The sequence below is a fragment of the Eutrigla gurnardus genome (assembly GCF_963514095.1).
Source record: "Eutrigla gurnardus genome assembly, chromosome: 10".
Lineage (NCBI taxonomy): Eukaryota > Metazoa > Chordata > Actinopteri > Perciformes > Triglidae > Eutrigla > Eutrigla gurnardus.
The window spans coordinates 21,868,720-21,882,045 of NC_139924.1; the positions used below are offsets into that span (position 1 = coordinate 21,868,720).

At 43.8% G+C, this 13,326-nt stretch overlaps 1 protein-coding gene across 4 annotated transcripts in view; it reads right to left on the reverse strand.

Moving 5' to 3' along the window:
* LOC311020148 (chloride channel protein 2-like) overlaps positions 1-13,326 on the reverse strand; it is a 118,331-nt gene that overhangs the window by 61,467 nt on the left and 43,538 nt on the right. For 2 of the 4 annotated variants that reach the window (XM_084020021.1, XM_084020019.1), the window contains exon 3: positions 4,612-4,662. The exons of the other annotated variants lie outside the window; for them this stretch is intronic. In XM_084020021.1, the coding sequence (XP_083876147.1) occupies positions 4,612-4,662 (51 nt within the window). The remainder of the gene's footprint in view (positions 1-4,611; positions 4,663-13,326) is intronic. 4 annotated transcript variants of the gene reach the window in all.

Below are 13,326 nucleotides of genomic sequence, written 5' to 3' on the forward strand. Positions count from 1 at the left end.
CCAGACGTTTTTAAAAAACGGAGGCAAGACTGACACCTCAGTTTGAGTGACAGACAGGAGAGAGAGAGAGAGAGAGAGAGAGAGAGAGAGAGAGAGAGAGAGAGAGATATGCATACACTTGCATGTACACATTCCCCAATCAACACCTCCAGGAGCTCACACACACACACAAACACACACACACACACACACCCAGGCAAAAGCTGTGATAATCACATACACACATACATTTTCTATCGCTCGACAGACAGTTATGTGACAAGTCTGACAAACAGGTTACGTATATTTAGATTGTGTTCGAGCAAGTGTGTGTGTGTGTGTGTGTGTGTGCGTGAGCTTGTGCGTCATCTCACCCACGGGCCGTCTGTGTTCTTGGACCCCTTCTGTCATCCAGACACTAGTCAATGTAAATGAGTGTTAGTGTGTGTTTGTGTCCGGGAGCATGTGTGTGTGCAGACATGATTTCTTTGTACTTCTCTGCCCAAACTGCAGCTGGTTTCCATGTTGGTGTACAGATAGCACGCTAACTGATGGCAGCCAAAGACTGCCATTATTGCCGAAACAGCCAATTGTACTGTATATGTCTGTATACTTGCTCACATTACTAACAAGAATAGACCCTGATCAAGAAAGACATTTTGACATATCGCAGTAAGAACAAGGCGTCTCGGGGCAAAATTCATCATTTATACACACCGAGCCGAACCATATCCATCATCCCAGAAGTAGAAGAACCTAAAGTCAAGGAGTCGTTTGTAATAAAAAGAACAGCATGTCAGAAAACCAACAAGTTGGTTTAACTCCGGTGTGATTATGCTGAAAATGAGGGCAGCACGTAGGCAGAGTGAACACACACACACACACACACACACACACACACACACACACACACACACACACACACACACACACACACACACACACACACACACACACACACACACACACACAGATTCCGTGCGACCGCTCCCACATAAAACCCAATTATTCAAATCAGCCCCTCATTTGTTATGCAAGGTGACAGCTATGTGTGAGTGTAAAGGGTAAAAGAGCCTACCATTAATGCCTCCATTCTGCACAGTCATGCCAATGAGGCCGATCCCCAATACGTGTGTATGTGCTCCCACATTTATTATTTGGCTTCATGCATAAGCGAGAGATTCAATTAGAAATGCCTGGCTGGGTTTGAAACCAGCGTCTTAATTAGATTAGAATTAATACAGATAGACAAACCTGACCATTCAGCTCTTCTGCTTTTTAAAATAGAAACTTGAAGGATAGAAGGATGAGATACAGTAGCGTACAGTATATATATATATATATATATATATATATATATATATATATATATATATATATATATATACAGTATATACGTGTGAAAAAGTCAAACAAGAACTGCTTGTGGAGATAGTTGGCGAGCTGCTACGGTAACTACAAACACGCCGGCGCTAACTGGTGTTAAAGTTCACCGAAGTTGATGCACGCAAGTGAGCTCTGAGCGATTCAGCTCCTCACCACGATCCCACTGAAAATAACTGATTTGGGAAAAAGGGCCGTTTGTGCAGATAAAAGGGAAAATGAGAAAAAGAAGGCTGCACAGGAGTTAAGTGGAAGAAGAAAAAGGCTAAAAACTAACAAGACAAATTGGCCCCGTAAGAGAGAGCAGAAACATCGGCGTAATAAAACCAACAATGCATCTGTAAACCGTTTCCTCTGGTACTTAATATGGCCATCTCCGCTCCCCAGCACACGGTAACCGTGGCGTCTCCTCCTCGCTCCTCATTCATTAATTTCCCCCTCCTCCGCTCCTTCCCCCGTGTTAATGTGTTGTCTATGCTAATGAGATGTAAAAGGCGGTGATGTTTATGTAAATGCACTGTAACAGCGTCGGCGTCGGTCCCGGGCGAGCGGGCAAAGCGCCTCGTCTCGCACTCAATCACTCCGTTTGCACGTTGAGCGGCGGCGACACCCGTCTTATGGCTGCAGTACAATGTCTGCTTAATGAGGTGTAATGGTACACACACACACACACACACACACACACACACACACACACACACACAGGCCGGCACAAACAGCACGGTTATTATGCAAAAGCAGCTTCTATCCCTCTTTAATCGCTTCCAAAGAGTGTGCGATGTACGTTAACGTTTCTCGAGGGAATAACACCAAAACCCCAAAAAGCTCAGCCGGGATGTTTATCTGCATTTAAAAGCAGAGCAAAGTTATCAAGCGGACTCGTTATAAATGTTGCATGGATTGGAATATTACCGAGACAAGCGAATTGGTTTTCTGTTTTGAGTCAGAACTCTTGGCGAGCGGGGGCGTTAAACTGCCGAGCATCTGAAGCGAAGGTCTGGGGTCGGACGATGCTTTTATTTACTCACTTTGGTGGTTTATTGATGTGTGACATCATTACATTTAGATTTTTTTGTTCACTGAACTCTTTGATCAATACAGCTTATCATCTTGAACACAACACACACACCACGGCCTCAACATCAACTTTAATAATGACGTTAAGGGTCTTTCCGGCCGTGAGGTCAGCCCGCCCCTCCGTCTCATCAGAGCCAGCCAACGCATCCTATAAGTCGCCGTCGTGGCAACCTCCCAACCTGGAAGCCTTGAGCATTTTTTTCAACCCGCTTTGAATTCAAATAAATCACACCCACCTCCACATGACGAAAGGTTAACACAGCGCTGTGCTCTGATTGGCTAGTAGTGGTTGCCTCGACGCAACCTTGTGATCAGCTTCCGTCTGCCGTGACAGGAGTGTGTGGATATCTACCTTCACCTACCTAACAAGTTGGCCTCCGACGGGTTTAGTAAACAAAGTGATTTTAAAGCTCAGCTCTAATATGTGAAAGGACTTCTTTTTTTGTTTTTAATCATTCCTATCCAAAACAAACGAGACGCGTTTACTCGACATTACACATTTTTATGAACCAAACGTTTTTGTTTCTCAATTAAGCAACAGTCCAACAGCGGCGAAGATGACAACGCTGATGAACGGAATGAGCTCCGCGTCGACAGCGAGGCTGCGACGGCGTGATTTCTCCAGTGGCGGCGCGAACAATGCAGAGGCACGGGCGCACATGTAGAGTCAAGACAGGCAGATGGTGGCGGCGACGATGACGGTAAAAGTCCATCAACGCGGCCGTGGGTGAGTGTGTGTGTGTGTGTGTGTGAGTGTGTGTGTGTGTGTATGTGTATGTGCGTGGTTTAAATCTCTTTGTGTTGGCGTGCGTGTGTGTTTACACAGGGGAGAGGTAAGTCGTTTCATTTCCTGGATGAAAGCCTGGTGAACCAAAAGCCAAGGGACCTGCTGCCAACTCTCTGAACTGCCTCTCTCTTCCTCTCCCTCATCTCCCTCTCTCATTCCATCCGAATTGATTTTTATCCACCCAATCCCCAGACCTCCGCAATCAACTCCCCCTCCATCCCTCCCTTTTCTCCCTCTCTCTCTCTCCCTCCTTTCTTTTTTTTTTTTTTTTTGCTCTCTCCCCACCCCCGGCCCGTCTCCCACACCAACTTCCCCGTTTAAATCATCCTTCCGTTCTCGCTCTGCATCTGTTCATTTCTCTCTTTCTCTTTTATGTCGTCCGGTCCAGCCCCTCCCCCACCCTCCAACCTCTCTCTGCCGTTGCCGAGTCAGCGCTTCCGCTCTGCAGTGCTCTGCAGACACACAAGTAAGCTGATTTACACTTTTACACCCCGGCGTAACCAATTTCAGAGCATTTCCATCGCACACGCATTTGCTATTCTTTAAAACTGACAGCAAGGCACACACACACATATATACACACACACATATACAGTATATATGGTATATATAAGGTGTGTGTATGCATTCATACATATGGAAGCGAAGAAATGAAGCAAACACATCATCAATCTTGGGAGGAACAAAAAGTATTAGAAAGTTGCAGACACTGCACCCAGTCACAGTTGCATGCATGTGTGTTGATGGAGGGGACATTGATCATCAGGCTTGTCCGCAGCTTGCACTGCCTAATCAGAACCATTCATCTCCCCTATCACACACACACACACACACACACACACACACACACACACACACACACACACACACACACACACACACACACACACACACACACACACACACACACACACACACACAACTGGACTAAGACGTTCAGAGCTCTTTATTACTTTCCATTAGGGCTCGGGGCTAGCTGTAATAAGGCCAGGCTGGAAGAGCTACGTCTTTCTGGAGCGGAGACACACAGTCGAATGAGAATATTATGCACACAGAGTATTTTTTTTTCACATTGGCTGTTGATTAATATGAAGCCACAAGGTTAGTGTGGGGGTGGGTCCCCACTTTGCAAACTGCACACACACACACACACACACACACACACGGTTGGAATCTGCAGAGACCGACCTTGTGATCTTTTAACTGAAGGCGGCATTAATACGTCGCAAAACACGTAGTGAGCACTTATCAAATATTAATGATGCAAAAGCAATGCGGCAGGATTAGCTGGAGCACAGTTGTGAGCATCGGGGGCTAGTTGGTAGTTGAAGGGGGGGCAGACTAGGACATGATACAGATGTTTTTATATTTGTTTGCTTGTTTACCAGAGATAAAGTCCCGGGCTGGAGCTTGCAGAACATACGGGTACCCTGACCCTGGAGGACAAATAGACCACATCACATAGTTAAACACAAGGAGTGTCCCCATCTCTGTGTGTGTGTATTCATATAATAGTGGATAAACATTCACACACGATCCTTCATTATAAACAAGTTTCCGTCCGTTGGACGTGTAAACAAGGAAAGAAAAATCTCTCTCTTTATCCATTTTTCTACATAACATTATTACTTTGTGATTGATGTCGGCCCTTCGCCGAGTCAGCAGCACGACGGATGAACGAGCAGCGGAGGAGAGAAGGCTACGACGGACGGAGGAATGATGGAGAATGCAAAACCCACCCGACCCGGAGAGGGATGGGTGTTGGAAGAATGCTGGTGAGACGGAGACGAGGAGGAGGAGGAGGAGGGGGGTAAGATGGAAAAGAAGGAAATACAGAGGCTGAAGAGGAAATAAAAGACAGGCAGTTTAATAACGGGTGTGGGTAATGAATGATTTAGCGCTCACGCGGCTGACTTTATGACATGATCACAGAGCAGAACACACACCAATATTGTATTAATGGATGAGAGCTGCCACCAGGTAATATTTATTTCTGAAATTGACTGTCGGTTGAATCACGCCCCAACAGCGATTTCACAATCAGAGCTTCACAACTGTGACCGGGCCCGGCAAGGCTTCGAATTATTACACATGCTGAAATGGCTCTAATAAGAGCAATACTTCATCGCTGAGGAGTTTGGGAGAACCGAACGCAAAAGGGCAAGACTATCTGTTCTAACAAGACGCAAACATTAGCAGCTGTGTCCAGCCTTTTTTTTTTATTATTATTATTCATCCTTCATCATGTATTTTTTATTATGAAAAAGAAAAATATGCCTCTGAAAGATCATGGGGAAACATGTTACTGTGAGGGAATTTTCTTTTTACCTGATTCCATTAGTGTAAGATTAATACATGTCATCTGATGAGATGGTTCCCCTTTATACGGAGTTATGAAGTGTCTGCTTCTCCAGGCGATGCAAGGCCAAGGATCCAGGCTAAACAAGACACTATTGTGTCTCTTAAGCTGAACACAAAGTTCTTGCCTTCAACCTCGACGCCTCTGCAGCATCCTCAAGATAACTGGCCGTTCCTATAGCCTTTCCATTAGGACAGAGGTCAGACTCGGGGTTGGCACTGCACTGTTCATCTCATAACGGCTCAAACCTTGATTCTCACGATGATCGTCGGGCACCAATAAATGTTTCTGCATGAGATATCTACCGTCTCCAGAGGTCTCCTCGCTTCAACTTGAGTTTCCAGACAAAGAGTTCAACCAGTCCAACTAAGAGAACTGGTCAAGGCCCAAGCCACCGACAATGTCGGCCCGTGAAGAAATATGTGTGCCGAATGTCGTGTCAATTACGAGGAGTTACGGTGTGAGGGGCATGGCCTAAAAGGCGCTAGTTGGCGCTAGCGAGACACTTTTTTGTGGAACCTAAAATACTCAACTATTTCGCCAGATATGATAAGGCCTCCAAAAAGGACCATTATTTTACAAATAATCATAATCAGCAGCATTACAATAGGGCCTTCGTGGCCTGACGTGGCCTGGCTTGGGCCCTGATTAGAGTCCATTCAGGTTGGTATTGATCAGGACGTTAAATTCCTTCAGTCAAATGCATGAACATCAGTCACATGAGGTGACAAACAAAGCCAAGACATTGTTGAAAGTTTTTTTTTTTGAGATGATGAAAAAACGTTTTAGAATCTCATCCAGTTCGGGATACACACCTGCGAAGTATGGAGAAATGTGTGTGTGTGTGTGTGTGTGTGTGTGTGTATGGCTCTGGGCTCACTGATGATTAGAGAGTAATAACTCAGAACACGGGGCTCAGATGGATGGAGACAGAGGGATAACCAACACACACACACACACACACACACACACACACACACACACACTTCAGATTATACCCGGTGGAGGAGAGGAGGAGGAGGTGATGGATTGCAGAAAGAGACGGAAGTGAAAAAGCGGAGTGGAAAGAAAGAATGAGAGGAGAAGAGAGAGGAGAGAGGCCATTGGAGTGTGGGGGGGGGGGGGGGGGGGGGGTAGGAAAGGAGATAACAAAGGGAGGAAAAGGAGAAGAAAGAAGAATAGGAATAAAAGGAGATTAGAGATAGAAGACACGGTGATGAGAGTGGGTGGAGAGATCAGCGGAGAAGATCAGGTCAGATCGAAACACAGAAACAAAAAAAAAAGCTGCAAGGTTAGCAAGAAAGTTGGACGCCAACTGTGGGCTTTTTGTGTATAATAATCATCGATTTAACAATAAGCCGGCTATAAAAGCCACAGATTGATACCACAATCCAAACACGTAAAAATTAATGATGGCGCTAATAAAACTTTGGGCTGGCGCGGTCACAGCTGCAGTAAAGCCCGTCAACCAAACGCACACAGCGTATTGATTTATTAAACTGTGGCACCTCCGCGGTCGAATTCACCTGAAGCTGTAGTTAATTAAGAAATAAATCTGTTTGCACTGCTTCACCGTTTGCACTCGATACAGAAACGGGGTGCGATCTCAACAACCGTGAGGGATGAGAATCTCTTCGTTTTCTAATTAGAATTCCATATTTGAATAGATGTGCATAGATTTTTCATTACATTTATTTTCCCATCTTCATCGGATTATTGCTTTACTGGAAGAACAACTCACACTCACAACTTTTTGCGAACCTAGCAGTCAAAGAGAAAGCGTTACTCTTTAAAAGGGCTCCCAGCTGATTTACACACTTGATGACTTTGGAAAGCGTGCGAGTCCCTCAGTGACATCGCTGCGGCTGGAATAAGTTGGACCGCCACTTCTTTCCTCACCGTCAAGAGAAGACAGGTACGTCTGGACGAGAGGTCACAAGGAAGCTTACTAATGTTCCCAGAAAAGCTTTTTTTTGTAAGTGACACTACACTCTGTGTATACCGACTCTACTGATCAGTTTAGACATTTAGCTTAGACATTGGCTTCATGAACACATTGGAGATCTAAGCGGCCATTCAACAGGCAGGCATGCTCTGTGAATGTATTTTAAAGCCAAGCTAAAGATCCACTTGTTTACTGCTATCCTGATTTGTGTGGCTGGGTTTTACTTCATTTGTTTTCACTGTTTTTATTCTTATTGAACTGTTTTTCAGCACTTTGATGGAAAGCAAATAAATGTAATAGTATTATTTGCTACCAGTTTCAGTGGTGATGGTTCACTTTATATTATATTTCCAGGGGCTTTAAAGTAAATATTTAAATATTATTGCATACTATGAAACGTGCATCATTCAAAATGTGTGGTTGGGGTTTGATATCATTTGATTGCCAGTGCTGGCAACAATCCCACTGTCATCACATGTGGATTAACTTGCACAAAATCATTTTTTGGTTACAGTCACCAACATGTGATCATGGATTTATTACAGTTTTTTTTTTTTTTTGTCATGGCTTGATTTATTTATATACTGTTGGCACGCAAGGACAATTTAAAAAAATGTAACAAAAACGTATCTAAAATGCATTACCCACCCTATAAAACACACAGCAAGTTCCCATTGTTTGCTTGAAAACTATAATAAACAGGACTCTCTGTGGAATGTTGACACTTAAACAATGCATGCTGGGAAGTCTGCCAATATGCTCATCATATGTGCTCAAAAACTTGAAAAACAAGAGTTTTCAGCACTTCATTTTATTCTAATTTAAAAAATAATTTAAAATTTAAAATCACTAGAAATGTTGCGGTGAATTAACTTGAAATTAATTACATTTATATATTTATGCAAAGTGAATGAAAAGCAAGTGAAACGATCAGTTGATTCCACTTAATTCCCGTGTAATGTTTTTCATCCTGGAGCCCCGTAGCTCAGAGAAGCTGATTGGTTGGTTGATTCAATTAAAAGTCAAGAAAGCATTTAAAAACATTTAAAAAGACAATCAGTGTCTGTCCTGTGTGAAGAAACAATGACAGAGGAGACAAAAGCAGCCTTCAACCAGAGTCTATCCAGCACCGGCTGATTGGAGTGAAGCTCGCTGTTCGGCAGTGCTGCGGCTCCGACTATACGTTGGAATCACCATAGGAACCCTCATTTAGACATCTGTCATCTTGTGACAGGTGTGTGCATATTCTAAATGATGTCATGGAGGTGCCATCTCGGCTCACCCAGCTGTCCCAAAGATGACATAATCAGTGTAAGCTCACACTGCGGCTAATGAACCTTCTCTCTGTGCTGACACACACATTGGACCAGCGCCACAACCTCTGTAGTAAAAGCATCACACACACACACACACACACACACACACACACACACACACACACACACACACACACACACACACACACACAGTTCAAGTGGCACTGAATCAAATATTGATCAGTGGCCCAAGTCTCCTTGGTTACTTGATATATTAAAGTGAAAGTTCCCTTGCTCTCTCTTTCACACATGCACACACACACACACAACACTTTAACACAGTGTGTGTGTGTGTGTGTGTGTGTGTGTGTGTCAGTAGTGTTACTTCCTGGACTTGGCTGGTAGCTGCATGTGAATGACGTCTGAACAGACCTAGTGTGACACACACACACACACACACACACAGGCTCATGTATATAAATGCGTGCGTCGCCAGGTTTCACTCCACTTGTTGATTTGGTAAATGCCCCCATGCTGAAGGGCGTCATAAACAATACCCCAATCATGCAGTCTTTGCTCCATGACTTTGATTGTAGCTGAAAAGCATAAACTTTAAATGTTTCAAGCCACGGGGAGAAAATACAAAAGAGCCAAAAGCTCTCAGTGTGGAATGAGATTTCATTATGATGTCGATGGGTGGCGCGCAACTTTAAGTACAAGTGGAAGAATCATGCCTTTAAGTTCTGGAACTCCAGGGTGACGTTGCCAGTTTAATTAATGGCGTTTCATTAATGGAGCCAAAAAAAAAAATGCATTTTTTATGCCAGATGACATAAAAACGAGAGGGATGGGGGCGCGCACCACACGAGGGTTCCCCACGCCAGAATTCCCCAGCACCTCCTCCTCGGGATAAAAATAGTTTCACTTTTTGGATGCTGCAATGCGCACCACATGTCACGTGATGAGGAACAACCAATCACAGCTGGCGGATATTTAAGTAAATATCAGTTTAAGGTAAAACATGGCATGTTAAAGCAGGGCCACCCAGAGCTTTACGGTTCTATTTATTTATATATTTCTATCCGATGACTTCACGACATCCGGCTGAAACATCAGCCAAAGTGACGCAGAGAAATCCAAATTGTTTTGACTTTGATTCATTCAATGAGGCTTACTGCTAAACTACTGCCCTTCATCATCATCATCGCAGGTTTTGGTTGCATAGTAACGGCATGTGCAACAGGAGGATTAAGCAGCACGGCTGGCTGTTTTCCACCACATCGACGTGTCTTTAGGCTGAATGTCGGTGAGGTAGGAAAACCTGGCATGGCCACTTTATGCTAATCTCAGGCAGTTTGGAGCAAAAACCATGCAGTTGTGTTTACTACAGTCTAAACGCGTTATTTCCGCCCTTTCTAAAAATAGGAATTGCATGAGGGGATTTCTGAGCAGGTTCCAGAACAGACATGATCGCCATTCAATCACTGAAAAACACTCAGGTAGCTCCACATTTCTAAAGTTTTAGATACTAAGTCACAGTATGGATTCTTTAAGGTGTTCCTCAAGGTTTTGGAGATGTAATGTTGTATTTTGGAGGCATTTTTGATCATTTTTAACAATTCTCCAGTGGTACATTTTTTTTTAAAATCTTAGTGCCAAATCTGTGCTACAAATGGTATCAACCCAACAATTCCTGCAACAACATTTAAGACATAATTGAGTATCGGAATGGCAATCTTATTCTTCCATCACATTGTGCTAAGCCCTCATATGTATCTCAAATTCATCTTCAGGTTCCCAGCTTTTAGACGACGTATACCAGAGAGGTGGAGTGGAAACGGTTAAACATCATTAAGACGGTCCGAGAGAATGGAGAAAACACGGTTCTCCTTCCATCTTTTATCCTTTAAATCACTTAATTCTCCTTTAATTTCTGCTGGATCACGTATAATTCCTGTTTACTTTGGTTTCACAGTCCAATAAAGGTAATTCAAAATGTTAATTCTAATGACGTGTTTTTCTAATCCTCGCTAAACGGCTGTGACAACATGTCAGAAGGGATTAGACGGCTGGGACATACAAGCGCACACAGTTGTGAACAAAACACACAAGCCTGCACCCCATGCAGGAAGCAGGGAGTCAGCAAGAACGTGCACGCCTGCACATGTGTGTGTGTGTGTGCCCGTGACAAACGTGTCCCTTCCCCACCTGAACATCCTGCCAGTGACTTTACTGCTCTGCCATTTCATACAGCTTGTTACACGAGTGGCTGGGTGAGTGGAGGATGACAGACAGGAGGATGGGTGACAACAATGTGAAGGAGTGGAAGAAAGAGAAACGATGATGAGGAGATGAAAATAGAGGAGAGGAGATGAAAATAAAGGAAAGGAGACAAGGGGGGGTAAAGGAAAAGGGAAGGGCCAGAAAAGAAGAAAGAAAGAAAACTGGTCACTAGGCGCCTGCCGGTCACCATAGCAACATGTGGCACCATGCTGAGCGCCTGCTGACATCACACCTGTTGAAGCAAAATACTGTGTGTGCGTGTGTGTGTGTGTGTGTGTGTGTGTGTGTGTGTCTCTCTCTCTCTTGGAACCAATTAAATGGCATAGCAGTGCAGGTGGACGGAGGCAAAGAAACAGAGGAAGAGGAAGGAAACAGATAGTTGTGTATATTTCATCACATCATGGACACAGCTGCTGTGTGTGTGTGTGTGTGTGTGTGTGTGTGTAACCAGTCAGGCTCCAGGCTGCTGTCATTCACTCCCTTTGCTGATGTCACAGGCTCCCGCATGTACTCCCGGTACGCACACACACACACACACACACACACACACACACACACACACACACACACACACACACACACACACACACACACACACACACACACACACACAAGCTATAGGTGCCCCCCCTCCCTCTTATTTCTCACAGCAACAAAGACAAAGAAAGAGAGACTGAGATAGAGATAAAAATACACATCCTTCTCTGAATGTTTCTTCTCGTTTCTCTCACGTTACAGTAACATGTCCGTTTACGTTTCGTCTTTTTAGACAAATGATTGCAAAAAAGTGTTTGACAGACCTAGACGTAGAGAAAGGGGGGGGGGGGGGGGGGGGGGTTGATGCAAATGTGCTTTGGCAACCGCCATCAGATCACTAAGTCACATTTAAGGGTAAATAAGGCTCGACTGGATTTGATTTGGTGCATCACTGTGAGTTACCTTCCGTTTCTGCACACTGTGTGTGTGTGTGTGTGTGTGTGTGTGTGTGTGTGTGTGTGTGTGTGTGTGTGTGTGTGTGAGAGGAAGGGCAAGTATCCCTTGTCGGCTGAATTTTTTATGTCCGTTCTCATAGCCCAGCTCCTTTAACAGAATCTGTTACACCACACACACACACACACACACACACACACACACACACACACACACACACACACACACACACACACACACACACACACACACACACACACACACACACACACACACACACACACACACACACACACACACACACACACACACACACACACACACACACACACGTTAACCCCCAAAATATAAACTGAATGTGAAATGGCAACAAAAATTAGATGGATTATTGAAGAATAGATACAACCATTAACATGCAGGCTGACTGAGACTGAGTCTGACTCCAGAGATCACAAGCACATATACAACCGCAAACATGCAGACAGAGGACTGCAAGGATCACACTCCTGCTCTCCCACCTTCAGTTTCCTCCTCAATGTGCTGCTGTGAAGCTCAATGCTGCACCCTGCTGGTCAGATGACACAACAACAAGCTTTACCCGAGGGTAAACAGTCAGCGAATACGCCGTATGTTCATTCTCGGGCCAAATGGAGGCTTCCTGGGTGTAAACACACATCCGCCATCGCTGCTCTAAGTCGTCAGTTTCTTGTATGAGGCCAGAATGTTTTAATAGCCGTATGTGCAGCTATGACAACGGTCCAAACTTATACAAATCAAATTCATAATTAATGGGAGAAAATGTGCAAATAAGAAAAGCATTTAATGTACAAAAGACTTCTGTGGTGTAAAACGACTAAGTACATTTATTCTAAAGTACTGTATCCAAGCACACTTTTACAAGTACTTAAATTTAAGTATATCAATTTCCTGCTACTTTCTACTTTTATTTCACAAAAAATCACTTATTTTCAGAAAAAAAAAAATATTAATTTGCCACCCGTATTTAGTTACTTAGGGTATTACATAACATTTTTACATAAAAAATAACTTCTTAAATCCAACACATTGCTTTTTTTGAGTCGACCGACAATTGTTGTGAATCACGGGGTATAATATTCAACTTGTTAACAATTCCACATGACCGTTAGTCGTTTCAAAATGTGTTTTTTCAGCAAAGATGACAGAAATGTTCAAATTATAAATAATAGGAATATTGAGGTCCGTATCGTTTTTGTCTTTATCTCCGATAAAAATCCCCCCCCAGAACCGCTGGACTAAGATCCTGACTTGTCAACACATTCTCTCTCCCAACTGGTCAAATACAGCA